Source organism: Pithys albifrons, chromosome 13 (assembly GCF_047495875.1).
Source record: "Pithys albifrons albifrons isolate INPA30051 chromosome 13, PitAlb_v1, whole genome shotgun sequence".
Classification (NCBI taxonomy): domain Eukaryota; kingdom Metazoa; phylum Chordata; class Aves; order Passeriformes; family Thamnophilidae; genus Pithys; species Pithys albifrons.
In genome coordinates, this window is record NC_092470.1 from 4,722,107 (window position 1) to 4,737,803 (window position 15,697).

The 15,697-nt window shown below is 55.8% G+C and overlaps 2 protein-coding genes across 3 annotated transcripts; one reads left to right on the top strand and one right to left on the bottom strand.

Moving 5' to 3' along the window:
• The first annotated feature begins 41 nt into the window (after positions 1 to 41).
• Positions 42 to 4,063, top strand: ULK3 (unc-51 like kinase 3). Its single transcript, XM_071568298.1, has 15 exons — positions 42 to 217; positions 442 to 582; positions 763 to 883; positions 987 to 1,091; positions 1,167 to 1,310; positions 1,400 to 1,482; positions 1,564 to 1,719; positions 1,796 to 1,901; positions 2,012 to 2,052; positions 2,126 to 2,228; positions 2,341 to 2,405; positions 2,514 to 2,592; positions 2,682 to 2,722; positions 2,802 to 2,849; positions 2,921 to 4,063. The coding sequence occupies exons 1-15, from the start codon at positions 116 to 118 to the stop codon at positions 3,062 to 3,064; spliced, it is 1,479 nt and encodes a 492-aa protein (XP_071424399.1). The 5' UTR covers positions 42 to 115; the 3' UTR covers positions 3,065 to 4,063.
• Positions 4,064 to 7,299: 3,236 nt separating this feature from the next.
• Positions 7,300 to 11,291, bottom strand: CPLX3 (complexin 3). 2 transcript variants are annotated; one of them, XM_071568442.1, is made up of 4 exons: positions 10,889 to 11,291; positions 9,987 to 10,213; positions 9,562 to 9,649; positions 7,300 to 8,431 (listed from the first exon to the last, which is right to left on the bottom strand). In XM_071568442.1, exons 2-4 carry the CDS (start codon positions 10,145 to 10,147, stop codon positions 8,207 to 8,209), a joined length of 474 nt encoding a protein of 157 aa, XP_071424543.1. In that variant the 5' UTR covers positions 10,148 to 10,213; positions 10,889 to 11,291; the 3' UTR covers positions 7,300 to 8,206. The 2 variants fall into 2 exon arrangements, with proteins under 2 accessions (XP_071424543.1, XP_071424544.1); XM_071568443.1 differs by lacking the exon at positions 10,889 to 11,291 and adding an exon at positions 10,421 to 10,866.
• Between the last annotated feature and the right edge of the window lie 4,406 nt (positions 11,292 to 15,697).

The window sequence follows — 15,697 nt, forward strand, 5'->3', positions numbered from 1 at the left end:
GCGGGGTTTGGGGCGTGGTCTGTGCCGCTGGGGGCGTGGCCGCGCCCGTGGCGCCCCGGGAAGGCGGAAGCGTTTCCCGCGCCCCGTGCACCGGGACCGGCGTTCCGGGGGGACCATGGCCGGGGCCGCCTGGGCCCCGCCACGCCTGGACGAGTTCATTCTCACCGAGCGCCTCGGCTCGGGCACATACGCCACCGTCTATAAGGCCTACAGGAAGGTAGGGCCTGGTCCCCCTCCTGCCCCCCAGTCTGCTCCCCCACTCCCGTGGGACACCCCCTTTTCCAGCCCTGCACGTCGGGTACCACCCCTGTAGCCCTCTCCTGGGACCTGCCACCCTCTTGCAAGGGTTTCTTCCCTCCCCTCTGCACTCAGCAGGCTGAGGGAGTGCCCCAGGATGGCTGCTGGGGCGGGGGACTCAGGGTTATCCCTCCTCTTTGTCAGAGGGACACGCGTGAAGTGGTGGCCATTAAATGTGTGAGCAAGAGGAGTCTGAACCGGGCATCCGTGGAGAACCTGCTGACAGAGATCGAGATCCTCAAGACCATCCGCCACCCACACATTGTGGAGCTCAAGGACTTCCAGGTGGGCTGGGGCTTCTCCGGGGGGGGGGCTCTGAGCCAGAACTACTCTGGCTTTGGTCCATCCTGACTTCCCAAGGGTGTCTCATGTGGCTTGGTGCCAGCAACTGGGCAAACTGGTCCAGGTGAACCTGTGTGAGTGGGACTGGCTGGGATGGCATGATGGCGTCTTATTGTCTTGCAGTGGGACAGTGACCACATCTATCTGATCATGGAGTTCTGTGCTGGGGGTGACCTCTCCCGCTTCATCCGGATGCGCAGGATCCTCCCTGAGAAGGTGGCACGCATCTTCCTGCAGCAACTCGGTAAGGACACCCTGCCTGGTTCCCACACTGGCTCTGTCAGGGACTCTCCCCAGGGATTTTGGTGGGCAGGGCTGCACTGCCATGTGCCCATCCACCCGCCCAGCCTGTGCCCTGAAGTTCCTCCACGACCGCAACATTTCCCACCTGGACCTCAAGCCACAGAACATCCTCCTGAGCTCCCGGGAGAACCCTCAGCTGAAGCTGGCAGGTCAGGGCCGCTCCCCGGCAGGGTCTGGCGGGGCAGAATTTCTTCTTGTCCCTCCATGAGCTCTTTCCCTGCCAGATTTCGGTTTTGCGCAGTACATGTCCCCATGGGATGAGAAGCACGTCCTGCGGGGCTCCCCCCTCTACATGGCCCCCGAGATGGTGTGTCGCCAGCAGTATGATGCCCACGTGGACCTGTGGTCGGTGGGCGTCATCCTTTACGGTGGGCTTTGGCTTTTATCCCCCTGGAGGTCCGCTCAGGGCTGCTTTTCCCCTCTCCCTCTCCTCCCAATTCTCCTTGTCCTCTTGCAGAAGCACTTTTTGGGAAGCCACCCTTTGCTTCCCGCTCCTTTGCTGAGCTGGAGGAGAAGATTCGCAGCGACCGGGCTGTGGAGGTAACGTGGGGTGGGGTGGGGTGGGGTGGGGTAGGGTGGGTTCTCACAGCTGTCAGTAGTCTCAGTCCCTTCCCTCCCCAGCTTCCCAGCCGACCCCAGCTCTCCCCGGAGTGCCGGGATCTCTTGGGGCAGCTCTTGGAGAGGAACCCTCAGAAACGCATCTCCTTCGAGCGCTTCTTTGCCCACCCCTTTGTGGACATGGAGCACATCCCTGGCCCTGAGAGTCTTGGCAAGGCGGTGAGCAGGGAGCTGGGGGGCTGCACCCCGGGAATGTGGGGGGACTGAGCCCTGAGCCCCACCTCGTGTCCCTCAGACTGACCTGGTGGTAGAGGCAGTGAGGAAGGATCAGGAGGGGGACGCCAACGCCGCCTTTTCTCTCTACTGCAAAGCCCTGGAGTATTTCGTGCCAGCGCTGGACTGTGAGTTCCCCCTGGGGGCTGTGTGTGTCCTGGGTGTATTGTGGGGGGAAGCACCCCAGGAGAGGCCATTTTTCAGCCCACTCACCCCAGTGTTCTGTTTCTTCCCCCAGATGAAAGTGATGCAAGGCGAAAAGAAGCCATCCGGGCCAAGGTGAGCCGAAAACCCCTGGGAAGGTGGGGGGCCACACCCCCATGACATCCCCTCACCCCCTAAGTGTGTGCAGGTGGGGCAGTATATCTCCCGAGCAGAGGAGCTGAAGGCTTTGGTCAACTCCAGGAACAAGAACCTACTGGAGAAAGGGAATCCAGCCAGAGAGCTCCTTAAAGGTAGTGGATTTTGGGGGATCCCCCAGGGCTGGAGTGGGCAGGGGGCACTACTGGAATTTGGGGCTGAAGGGTGAAGGTTTTGGGCAATCCCCATTGTCACGTCTCCTTGCAGAGATGGCCAAGGACAAGCCTCAGCTCTGTGCAGCTCTGGAAATGGCTTCAGCTGCCATTGCCAAGGTGAGGGTGCTCCCCTCTTCCCTCAAGTGGAAGAGGAAGGAGCAAACTTGGTGGGGAGCAAGCCGATGGATTCCCCCAGCTGTGGCCAACCCCTGGGATCTTTTGCAGGAGGAGGAAGGCAAGGATGATGGTGACACCCTGGAGCTGTACCAGCAGAGTCTGGGGGAGCTGCTGCTCCTCCTGGCCGGTGGGTTGGGGCTGTGGTGGGGACTGGAGGGCAGGGATGGATCCTGCTCCCATCCCTCATCCCATGGCACATCCCTCTTCCCTCTGCAGCGGAGCCAGCAGGGCGGCGACGGGAACTGCTCCATACAGAGGTGAGTTCCAGTCATGGCACACCCACCTGTCTCCCTTGACCTGAATCCAGAGGGACTGTGTCATCTCTCTCTGTGCCAGATCCAGACACTGATGGCCCGAGCTGAGTACCTGAAGGATCAGATCAAGGTATGGTTGATTGGTGTGGATCTGGAGCTGAGCAAGGATACAGGCTAGAAAACTCTCCTCTTCCATGGCAGATGCGGGAGGCCCAGTCCATGGGCAAGGAGGCACTGGCAGAGCCCATCCAGAGCGGTGAGTCGCCCTCTTCAGAGGGGACCTGGCAGGAAATATCCCTCCAGCTGCCACAGCCATGGGGATATCCCTGCCTGTGGGTGACCTGATCCTGCACTCCCACCTCTCCCCCCACCATGAGGTCATCCAAGTCTGGGTGACAGTGGTGTGTGCAGCCAGGTGAGACCCCTCTGTCCCTTGGCACAGCCTGTACCTTGCAGTGATTCCCAGGAGCTGGCCAGTGGGATGCTGCTCACTGCCCTGTGCAGAGATGCCGTTGGAGAGATGAGGCTCCCGCCCCCGCCACATCAGGGTAACATCTCGGGAGTCACCCTCGGGCTCCCATCCCTGGGGGTCCACAGGGCCATCTGTCTCCTCTCCCAGGTGCTGGCATCAGCTCACTTGCCTCCTAGCCCTGCCTCGACTGTCTGCTGCTGCAGCCTCCCCGTCCACGGCGGGCGGGTTATTCCACTCTAATTCCCTCCACTGGCTGCCACGGGATGGGTATTTTTATCCTGGCACCAGGCTCCAGCAGAATATCCACCCTGCTTTTTTGGCTGGGTGTTTCTTCCACCTCCCAAATTCTGGGGGAGTGTCTGCACAGCCCAGGTCCACTGATCCCAGCCGGGAGCTCAGGGTAGTCAAGAATGCTCTGCTGTGCCTTCCTCACCCAGCGTCTACCTCTGCACCCAGTGTGGCTCATCCAGCCTCCAGCACCTCATTGCACTGTCCCAGCCCAGCCACACCTCCCTCTCTGCTGGAGCATTGGGAATGAGGCTTTTCATTTCTAAACCTGGAGTCTGGCAGGTCCGGATGCATCATCAGTGTCATGCATGTGAGCAGCGTTCAGCAGGGACTGATTGAGTCAGACATGAGCAGGAATCAGTCATCTTCAGTGACAGCCATCCTCAGCATCCCGCCTGCTCTGCTCCACTCCTCAGGGCTCTGACAGCCCCAAGATCCAAATCATATTTCCAGGAGTCTCTTGTCAGGGGTGCTGAGGTTTGCCTGTCCTACAAAACAAGGGACTTGTCTCAAAAATCTACTGTATCTCAAGGGAAATGTAATTTATTGTCTTTAATAAATGCTTATTTTGGTTTCTCCACCTCCTTCACTCTCAAGTTTGTGATTTGAGCCCTAAGAGGGTCCCAAGCCAAGCCCAGGACCCAGAGCCATCATGGAATCCTGGAGCCATCAAAGAGGGCTGGGGATCCTTATCCCTGTCACCCAGGAGCAGAGCCAAGGCGTCCCCTCCTCTGCTCTAGCAGTGCCCTTCCCTGTGCTCCCTGGGGACACAAGGCAGCCAAAGCAAGGTTTGACCTTGTTTTCACTTCCCATCTTTTTATTTTTTATGTGCATGAAAAACACGGAGCAGAATGACACGAGCTGTTACGTAAAATCCTGTTTTCTCCAGTAGATTTTTGTGGCAGGTGAAGAAGGACTGTGCTGGCCTGGGAGGGAAGGCAGAGGGGCTGGATGAGAGGAATTTTTGGGGGTCCTGGGGATATTCTCAGCCATGACCCCAGTTGAGCTCTTCCTGAGACAGCTTTCCCACCAGCTCCTGCCCCTGTGCCGCCTGCTCCGTGCCCAAACTGGTGAAGAGCTTCTCCGGCAGATGCGACAAGGCATTTTTATATCTTTTTATTATTCTGAGCAGAGATTATATCCCAAGGCTTTAAAGAGCTTTCAGCCCTGTGTCCTTCCCTGGCCTGGGGCTAGCATGGGGCCACCGGGGATGGCTGCACCGGCTGGCTGCGGCAGCCGGCGCGGATAATCGCATCTGCCTTTCCGCGCCGCTGACTCTGGAGCCTTTGGAAGCACGACGAGGCTTCAGATGCTCCCCCAGGGGTGATGGAGCTTGGGGTGCCCTGGCTTTGTGTCGAGGTGGATGTGAGTCTCGTCTACATCAGGGCTTTTCAGCAGAGTGCTGCCCAAATGTCGCTGCCCGGACTGGAGGGAAGGTGGCATGAAGGAAGCAGTCCTGAGCCTGGCAGTGTGGCCTTTGTCACTCAGTGTGGCTTCAGATGCACAGCGAGGAGCAAGCACTGCCGTGCTCCAGTCCCATCCGTGCCATCATCCAGCTCTCCAAAAGGGCTCCTCCAACCCACATGGGGTGGCTCTTGGGGCCAGATTATCACCCAGAGGAGGACACGGGGGTGGCAGATGGGTTGTCATACTCAAGGCGCCAGCCTGGGGGTTGATGTGAGTCCAGACAATGGGTTGGGGAGAGCTGGGTCAGTGTGTGGATTATGCCAATAGTTGGACCATCAGCAGTTGGACGGATGGGCCGTCCCTTCCTGCAGTTCACAGGGAGGTGTAATTGCCTGGAAAATGAAGGGAGATTCCCCCAGCCTTTCATGGAAACTCAATTCTTCCTGCACTTTAACAACTGCTCATTTAATGCTTAATCCATCGGGGAAACCACTTACCCTAAACTCCCAAGTAAGGAAGGAGGAAGATTCTGTGGCCAGGTAAGGAAGGGACTGGTGCAGGAGGGCAGTTCAGTCAATAAAATTTATTTTATCAACAGATTCCCTGCTGCTGGCATCCTTCAGCAGCCAGCAGGGGCTTACTTGGACAAATCCATCCCAAGCCTGGTCCCATAGGTGAGGGAATTATATAGGGAGTGTAGAAGAGAAAAAATACATTTTCTGCTTTAATCCACACTAATTCTTTGCTTTAAGTTTTTTAGTCTGTGTTGATGCCTGGAGCTTTTGTACAGCATGGAGGCAGCCAGGATGTTTGTCTGCAGGGGTGCTCAGGGATCCGGCAGTGAGGAACACTGGAAACTGGGATGCATCTTGTGATGGGAAAGGAAAAGGCAGGAGGGGAGCTGGCTGCCCCTGCTCCTCCCGTCCCAAACTCTTCTCCCTCCATCCCAACCTCTCCTCCCCGGTACAGGCAGCAATCCAGCAATGGGAGTAGGGATGCGAGCTCGGAGCATCCTCAGAGCTCCCAATGCTTTGAAGACTTTGCCGGGAATGCTTTGCTGAAGCTTAACACGTCTCACAGAGCCAGGCGGGGGGGAGCGTGTGCTGCTTTGCTTTTCGCATGCCTGGGGGTCATGGTGCCTCCTAAAATAAACCCGCTGAGCTTCACGCGGCCTTTGCGTGACGGCACGTGGGCCGGGGGAGAGCACGGAGCAGAGCTGAAGGGTCGGGAAGGAGGGAGAGGCGAAGGGGGCAGAGGAAAAGGTGGAAAAGACGATCCTGGCTGGTTTGGAGTGGGATGAACCGAAAGACTGCATCCCCCAGCCCCACCACGTCCTGCTCCGGTTGGGATCCTGCTCTCCCATTGGGTGATTATTGATTATGCCTCGTCATCAGCCTGGGATTTAAATGCCAAGGGCTCAGCTCAGTCCGTGCCTGCTTTCTGCTATCCCTTTCCTGGTGGGGGATTAAGTCAGCTTGGGCTGATCCTCATCAGGTATGATCTCCTTTCAGAGCTAAAGCTGCTCCTGCCAATCTTCCCTCATTTCTCCCCAGCTCCCAGAGCTGTGTGGGGCTGGATTTGGGATCCCTGAGGCCAGATGTCTCCAGAGCTGCTGGCAGGTCTTCTGCTCCCTGGGACTGGAGGGTCATGAGGATGTATGTCCTCACGGGAAGAGCATCACACCTGAGCTGCCTCTGTCTGTCTGTCTGTCCTCTCAGGGATGGATATCAGGAGTTTCCCAGAATTACCTGGCCCTGGCAGGGTATTAACAGGGAGCTTGGGGCAGAAAGGGATCTCTTGCCCCAGCAGCCCCAGCTGTGGCCTGATCCAGCATTAATGATGATGATGATGATAATGATGATGAATAACATTATGAACTTCCCAGCACCCTCTCCTGTTTTCCTGGACGACCCACCTCCCCCACAAAACCAAAGTGCAATTAATCAGCTCCCTTGGGATTTGGAGTGATAAATTTCTAGCCCCTGCCAAGTTTTTCTAGGAAGCCTCTCTGTAGGAGCCCACTGCCTGCCGGGATGCCATCTGGCTGGAGCTGCTTTGGCTGGAGTCACACCTGTACTCATCATGGGCTCACCCCTGCAGAGACGTGTCCTTGCTCGGAGCAGTGCTGTGGACATCCCCACAGTGTCCCAGACTGAGTGTCCTGAAGGTTTTATACTAAAATAGCCAAAAACTTGTGAAAAAAATGGAAATTTTGTTTGCTTTTAAACCTGACTGCTGACAATGAGCTGCTTGTAGCATCCCTTTGGTCCCAAATGTGACCACAGCCAGGAACAATGCTTTCTTTGGGGTGCTGCTGCCAGGGAATTCTTCCCTGAGCTCCCATCTCTACCCTGTAAAGGTGCACCCCAAAACCTTGATCAGGAAAACAGAGCTTGAGGAGAAAAATAAATGCATAGACATCTCCTGGTATTTATTCCACCGGTTATAACAGTACCATGGCATGGGGGCAGCACAGGAGGTGGAGGGACACTCAACTGAGCACAGCACACTGCTACAAGCACGATGGAGGGGGTGGATGGGGAAATATTCCCTTATCACTTTGTTCTTCTCCTGGAAGGAACAAGGATAGAAGCAGATCCCACCCCAGGAGAGGGACAGTGTACACCACAGCTCCAGGGAAGGGCTGGTGTGGGCCCTCAATTAACAATTGAGGCTTCAGCCCTCTGATCCTCAACACCTTTCTTCCCACAGGGATAATGGGATCATATAGCACGTTATATAGCAGGTCCTTCCCAGCTGGCTCCTTTAGAGGGGTCCTCAAGGGCAGAGGGGTTGGTGTTTCTGGCACAGACGGGATGTATTTCTCAGGGGATGGGGATGGGATGCAGGGAAGGAGGGTGTTCCACACCATGCCTTGTCCTTGGTGGAGCCTCCCAGTCATTCCTAGGAGGTTGGGTGGAAATGTGGAGGCAGGAACATGGCATATGGCCACCACACAGCGTCCTTCCCATGCTGTCACAGGTCAATAACACTCCAAGGTCATTTTCCTTCCTTGCCACTGCCCAGCTCTGGCTATGGACACCCACTGCCGTGGGCACAGGAGGGGCACTGGGGCACAGGGGGACATGCTGGCTCTTGGCTCTAACCTCAGACCGGAGAACAAAACAAAAACCACACATCAGGAACATCTGGGTCAGGGACTCAAGGGGTCACATGGCTCAGGAGGACCCAAGTGACACACGGCAAGGGTGACAACATTGGTGGGGTCCCCACTGCAGGCAACAGCCCCCCCAGACCCTTGGCTCATCCCCTCCCTGCTCCCCCGCCATCACACCGGCGGCGAGGGGGGCTCAGCCCCGTCACATCACAGCACATTTTTCCGCCGATTGCTTCAGGTCCTCTAGTGTGGCTGAAGCTTTGTCCTTCAAGGAATCAAGGTCCAGGTTCTGGATGTTGCTGAGCTGCCCGATAACCGAGTTCTTCTCTTCCTCCTCCTCGTTGTCCTGCTCGATCATCTTGGCCAGCTCTTTGGGCAGCTCCACGTCACCTCCCACCAGCTGGATCTGGTTGTCATCCGTTTCATTCTGGAATGAGCCAGTAGAAAGTCAAGAGGGGGAATGTCACAGTGGTAAGGGGGCTTCTGGAAGCACATGCAAGCCTCACAGTAGGGACTTTGGGCTGTCTTCCCTTTTCAAGGCCCATGTGGGAAGGTCCCTGGGACTGTGTGTGGGATCTTGATCCAGAGGGGACACAGCTGAGCAGAGCCTGGGTGCTCACAGCAGGAGCTGAGATGAAAACCCTGGTTTTCAGCATGCATTCTGGGGGGTTAGGCACCTAATTAAGCCACACGTGTGCTTAACAACTGCTTGCACAGGAGGTTGGGATCAGCTCTGTGCCAGGAGCCATGGGGAGACTCTGGATGAGGCAGCCCAGCTGCCAAGCGGGATCAGTAATAAGCAGAAGAAACTTGTCAAAAGACGAGAAGGAACATTTCAAGCACAAGAAAGCAGAGAAAGGATTGTGGGGCCAGATCCAAACAAATCCCCATTTCCCCTGAAGAATAAAAGATCTCCATCTCTTCTTTTTCTGCCTTTTCTGGCTTTTGGCTGTTTATTTCCTGGCACTAAAAGGGGGGTGGGAAGCAGGGGATGTGAATCCAGGGTAGCTGAACAATGCTAAACAATCAGAACAATCTCACTTGGCTTAGCTGACCCTTTGGAACTAATATTAGCCCGGCTCCAATTTGGAGTATTCACCACTGAGAGACTCTTCTCAAATAAAGGGTGGGTTTGAAGGGAGAAGAGCTCATAGCAATTCTAAGAATAGATGAATTATGCCTTGATTAAGTTGTTTTTAGTGAATTGTTCATTGGGCAGAAATTCCAAAACTGGAGTTTAGGTGGGAGACATTTGCCAAATAATCTGGGGAGAGAAGCTGGCTAATCCAGCCAGGATGGTGTAACCCTGACTGTGCTCCCAGCTCCAGGGAGTCTGGGGTGAATGTGGCTTTCCTTCATCCAACTGGATTTAGGGGGCAAAAGCAAGAAAGAGGTGGATCAAGCAAGGCTGGGAGTCCTGCTGTCTGGGTGGTCTGTGGTGCTCAGGGGTGATGAAAAGAGGCCAAAATTTGGGGAGAAAGATGTTTTGCATTTGGGCTTTGTGTCCCCATGTGACCCACTCCCCCCGCCGCTGCCCCATTTCCATCACAGCCATACCTTGGGGAGCCTGTACTTGTCTCGGAAGTGGGACCTGACCGTGGCTCTCTCTGCCTTGCGCTGGGCAAACTGGGCATCTCTCTCCATCCTGCGAACCACACAGGGCTGTTACCAACAGCCCATGCACCCCCATCCCTGAGTTTGCACAACTCCCCGACCTCAGTATCCCCCATTGTCTCTGAAAAGTCCCGGTTCCCCACAATTTCCTCCCCCTAGCTCAGCCTGAAGGGAGAAAACAATTCCATCTCCCGGGCGAGGAAGCGGATTAAGGGATTAGGGGGCTCATTAAACTCCCTCACGGTCCTGCTGTCCCCAGTCCTGGCTCCCCCCAACTCCCATGTACGGGATAGAGGACTGCAGCAGGAGCATCCCCTTCCCTCGGGGACCCTGGGGGTCCAGCCTGTCCCGGTGCCAGTCGCACTCACTTCTCCTCCACCAGCTGCCGCTGATACTCCTCATACTCCTCGCGGGTCATGCCTTGTGCCTCGGCCGGGGACTTCTCGCCCTCACTCTTCTCCTCGCCGCCGAGGCCTCCCGTCAGGTTCTTCAGCTGCCCCCCCACCATGCTCTTCACCATGAATGCCATGGCTTCGGTTCCGGCGGGCCAGGGAGCCCGGGGGCCGGGGAATCGGTGGGCACAGCGGCTGTGGAGCTGGGAGAACCGGGATTAGTGGAGGGCTCCGAGGTACGAGGAGTGGGGAAGGTGGGGATGCGGAGTTATGGCGAGCCCGAGGAACGGGGCTAAGAGGGAAAAGGAGCGCCAGGGACCCGAGGTATGGCTGGTGTTGGGGTGCAGGGAGTAGGGAGTTAGCGGAAAGCCGGAGCGCTGTAGGTACGAGCTCCTGGGCAGGCGGCGTACCTGGGTATGGAGGAGCTGGGGTCAGCAGAGCTGAGTTCCCGGAGATCCGAGTACTGACTGCCCGGGGAGCTGGGGTACCAGGTTGTGGAGGAGCCGGGGTCAGTGGAGGTGAATCCCTAGGGAGCTGGGGTACTGGGTTATGGAGGGTTCAGGATCAGCAGAGCTGAATTCCCGGCATGGAGAAGTACGGTGGAGGAGCCGGGGTCAGCAAAGCTGAGTTCCCATGGAGCTGTGGTACGGGGAGGAGATGGGGTCAGCGGAGATGAATTCCCGGGATGACCGAGTTCCCAGGGAGCCGGGATCAGCGGAGCCGAGTTCCCAGGATGACGGAGTACTAAATTCCCGGGATGCGAGAGTACCGGGGTGTGGAAGAGCCGGGGACAAGGAACTGAGTTCCCTGGGAGCTGGGGCACGGGGTTATGGAGGAGCAGGGGCCAGCGCAGATGAATTCCCGGGATGCCGGAGTACCGAATTCCTGGGGAGTCGGGGTCAGCGCAGCGGAGTTCCAGGGATGCCGGAGTACCGAGTGCTGGAGGAGCTGCGGTCAGCACAGCGGAGTTCCCGGGGAGCCGGGATGCTGTGGATATGAGTTCCCTGGGCAACGGAGCCCCGAGCTCCGGAGATGCCGGGATCAGCGGAGCTGCCGGGATGCCGGAGTACCGAGTTCTCGGGATGTTCCCGGGATGTTGCCGGGGTGTCCGGGGCTCAGCGGGGCCGTGCCGCCCTGTCGCCCATGACGGAGCCGGTCCCGGCTGGGAGCGGAGCGGCGGGCGCTACAGCACCGGGACTCGCACAGCTCCGGTGTGTGTGTCCCTGCACGGCGGCGGCGGCACCGCCTCCTGCCCGGTCCCGCCGCCTCCCGCCCGGTCCCGCCGCCTCCCGCACAGCCCCACCGCCCTCCGCCGGGCGGAGCCGCCGCCGTCCCGACCCACCCCGGGGCCACCGAGGAGCCCGGCACTCCTGCGGGAAGAAGTAGCCCCCAGAGTCCCCTGGGGGCACCGGGAGTGGATGGAGCCACGGTGGGCGCGGGGAGCCCCCTGGACACTCTTCCCTTCAGGATTCCCGGCTGCTCATCCCACCGAGGAGCAAACTAGCCCAAGTGCTTTTTTCTCACTCTATTCCCCATCCTTCGGGTCAGGCGGGAGGAAAAGCCGGGCTTGACACTCGTTACAAGCTGTATGTACCATGCACCAATCACAACGGTTTGCTTGTTAATCTAAGGGCTCGCTCAAAAAACTCCCTGTCTTTTTTCCCATTAGTGATATCCGTGGAAGTAATCCCATCCCTGGAAGTGTTCAAGGCTATGCTGGACAGGGCTTGGGAGCAACCTGCTCTAGTGGAAAGTGTGCCTGCCCATGGCAGTGGATTGAAACAAGATGAACTTTAAGGTCCCTTCTGACCCACACCATTCTATGATTCCATTATTTTATGATATTAATTAACATTAAAGCTGCTCTCAGTTCCCACAGCCCAGGCACCCATCCGTCCATCCATCACCTAAACCAGGAGGAAGGAGCAGGATTGATTTTGTTGCATCATTCCCTCAGTCTCTCCATCCCCACTCTCACTCCTGCTCTTCCCTTTGACTGCAGCCATATTCCAGACCTTGGGGAGTGAGCAATTAATGGCATCAGCAACGCTTCCCTTTCCAGATGGCCAGCCTGGCTTTAACAGACATTTCTCCCTTTTCTCCTTCTCTGCTCATGAAAAATGAGCGTGAATCCAAACCCCAATCCCAGCTTGCAGGAAATCATTTCATTTCGGAAATCTGAAGACAATCTCTGCAGATTAAAATGATGGAACAGCTGTGAAGTGATAAAACAAAGTGACAGAGGGAGGGGGAATCAGCCCATCTCCTCCCATTCCCCCCGTCCAAGGTAAAATTCTTTCTTAAGTGGAAAATAGATTAAAAAATAATATATTTTTCTTGGATAATAATCCGGTCAGCAGTTTGGCAGTGACTGCTGCTGTTAGGGATTGGAACACACTTTTTGGAGGTGATTAAAGGGAATTTGTTCTGGTGAAGGCCCTCCTGGCAGAGCAGAGACTCCTCAATAATGCCAGCAGTTCCCTTGAGTTCACCCAAATGTGCAAATTGCCTCTGGGATGGGGTAGGTCCCTCTGAGGCACCGTTTGGCACAACTCCAGTGTCATTCACATCTCCCACCACGCAGGTGACCCTGTGGCTGCTGCTTACCCTGAGCTGGCAGCTCAGGAGTCCTCCCAAATGTTTGAAGTTATGACTTTCACTTTTCACACCAATCTGCAGACCCCCTAAGCATTTTTTTTTCCATGGAAAACCCATGGAAAATTAATTTTAACCCACAATGAGCTACCACAGCCTGCGTAAAAATAGGCTGGGAGCCCCGGGCACTCCACAGATGTTCCACTGCCAACAGCACAGTTATGTTCTGGTTTTCAGTCTGTGTGAGAAGAGGGACAGGGAGAAAGAAAAGCATCCCTGGTTGTGTCCTTGAGTGTTGGGCAGATCTGAGCCTTGGGTGGGTGCAGAGCAGACTTTGGATGCAGCTAGTCCTGGAAGCTTTGCTCACTCCGGATTTCTCTCTAAGCATCCATTAACAATAAGAGACTGGAAGTCAGGACCGATTTTTTCCAGCTGGATTAGATGGGTCAGCTCCCACGGAGCCTCCCTGTCTGAGAAACTAAGAGCAAACAGCTCCTGATAAGCAGAAATGCTTGGCCAAGGCAACTAGGTGAAAAAGAGCACGCCATTCCTGGCAGTGCTTTGGGTCTGGCCTCGGGATGCTCACTCACCAGGAGATGAATGTACCCCGCAGAGGGGACCATCAGGCTGACCTTTGCAGTCTCTTGCAGCCCAGGGTTTTAGGGGTGGAGCAAAGGCAAAGGAAAGGTTTCCCGGAGAGGAAAGTCCCACCTGGGAGTAGAGCTGCGGGGACAATCAGAGGGTGCAGTGAGCTGGTAAATGATGCTTCAAGGTAGCTGATTTCCCCATTTGCTTTTCCTTGGGCAGCTGAACTGTTCCTTATCCCTGAAATATATTCAAGTAAGGATGAGTCATCCATCCTCCCAGGACTCTAACCTGTCATAATGAGATGTAAATCCTTGCATGACCCATTATATTAGCTTATGCTATATCACACATCTCCGTGGATTAGACGGGAGGGAGATGAGACGTCCCCATGTCGCAGCCTCAGACAAGCTGGTGGAAGTTAAGAGGATCCTCTCTCAGCATTGACACCTGATTTAAATTGGATGCAAAAAGTTCCCTCTGCCACGGTGAGAGGGATCATTACAGCTCTTCTTTCCACGTAAATGGCTCCAAAGGCACAATTACCACAACCGGGTTTTTATAGGATGCTCCAGAGATCCCTAAATGGTCCTGGAGCGGCTGATTCCTGCAGCGATCCCACATACTGTGGAGAGGAGGGGAAGTTTCGGTGATCTTGCATTGCAGTGCAGTGGCAATAAGGCCATCAAAAGGCAGGAATCTGATCCTTGACAGCCTGAAAGCCAGGGAACAGAAAGGTGCAAACTTTTGAAGTAGGTGAAAGAATTCTGGAAAGCCACGTGTGTGTGTGTGTGTGTGTGTGTGTGTGTGTGTGTGTGTGTGTGTGTGTGTGTGTGCTGGAGCCCTAATGGGGAGGAAATGAGGAGGCATTTCCAAAGAAAGCAGGCAGCCTGCTGCTGGGGGAAGTTACGGTGGTGCTTGGCAGCTGATTGTCACTTCTGGTTACAGCGACAGGCACTGCCACCACAGGGACTACGGCGCTCAGCCCTGACCCCGGGTGCCGGGGCAGAGTCACCTTCTGTTTTCCCACCTGCTGATGGGGGTGCTCCAATGGAATGGGAACAGGGATACCTTGTTGTGACCCCCGCTGCCCTGGGCACAGGGATTAGGCACGGTGACATCTGTCCAGATGGTTCCAGTACTGTTATTAACCCTCATCTCTCAAGAGTTTATGGTCTTGAGCAAAACATTGCTCTGGAGGACTCTGGGATTCCTTCTGGGAGATCCCTTACTGGAATCAAAGTGCTACCACGTCACTGACAGAGGAAAGAAAGAAAATTTTATAAGGGTGTGTAAACTACCAAATAAAATGACTTCCTGTTGTATTACTTGAACAGAATTCCATAAAGCTGGACTTTGCCTTGGCTGAGAAAGATGGACAGCAGTGCAGCAGGAAGCTTGGTATGGAAATGAAACCAAAGCTGCCTTTTCCTGACCTAGGGAGGCTTTTCCCATGGAAAGCCTTCCCACTCCTATAGAACCGATCCTTTAAGCTCCCAAAATCTGTTGCCATCACCAAAGGATGAAAACATCCCAGTGCACACACCTCCTCCTCACCCTGGGGTGAGCATTCCCTGGGAGCCCCTGAGTTCTCCCCAGGAAGGGAAGCCAGAAGTGGGGATGCTGCCAGGATGTCACCCCAGTTCCCTCTGAATCCACTGGTCTCATCATCATGTCAGTGAGCATGGAGCTGCCTGGACTCATCACTGCTGGGTTTGGGGAAGTTTGGGGTGGGAATGGTCCTGTCATACAGCACATACATCCTGAGTAATATGGGTTTGCAGTGGGAATGGTCCTGCCATACCAGACATACTGCTCCTGTCCCAAGGGGTGGGGTGTTTGGGGGTGCCACGAGTGCCGTAGCAGAAGAGGAGGGGAAGAAGGTCACAGCAGAGAGCTGGGTGGTTGCCAGTCTTGCCAGGAGGAGGGATTCTGTGGGGGGTGAGGAAGAAGAGGGAGGTGGTTGGGATGAAGGGGGGGGGCTTCCATGGTAGTGTCTGCACCAAGCAGTGACACAAATCCACCCGGACAGACATACAGAGCATGTAAACAGGCACATGGGGAGACCATGTGCTGCTTTGTGCCGGTGGTGGAGAGCAAGCCCGGAGCAAAGGCACACGCCAGCCGGAACACACACACGGCCACGCAGGCACACAGTATTCCCACGGGGGATTTTCTCAGCCTTGCCTTCATTTCCTGGAGTGCTCAGAAGGAAATAACCAGATAGAAAGAGAGGAGCTGAAGAGGTGAATGACATGGAACGGTGATGGGAATGGCTTTGTACACTATGCTAAAAATAGTCCTTGTGATAAAGTGGATTGCGGAGGGGGAGGAGATGCCAGCAGTGTACAGATGCTGGCAAGGGATGCCAGGGGTTAGGAAACCCGTGCTCTGAGGATGCAGCAGAAGGACCATAATTAGAGTTGGTAATTGGCCCCAAGCAGCCCTGAGGGAAACAAGCAGTGGGCAGCGTGTGGAGGGCATGTTGCACCCCCTCCTCTTGGAAT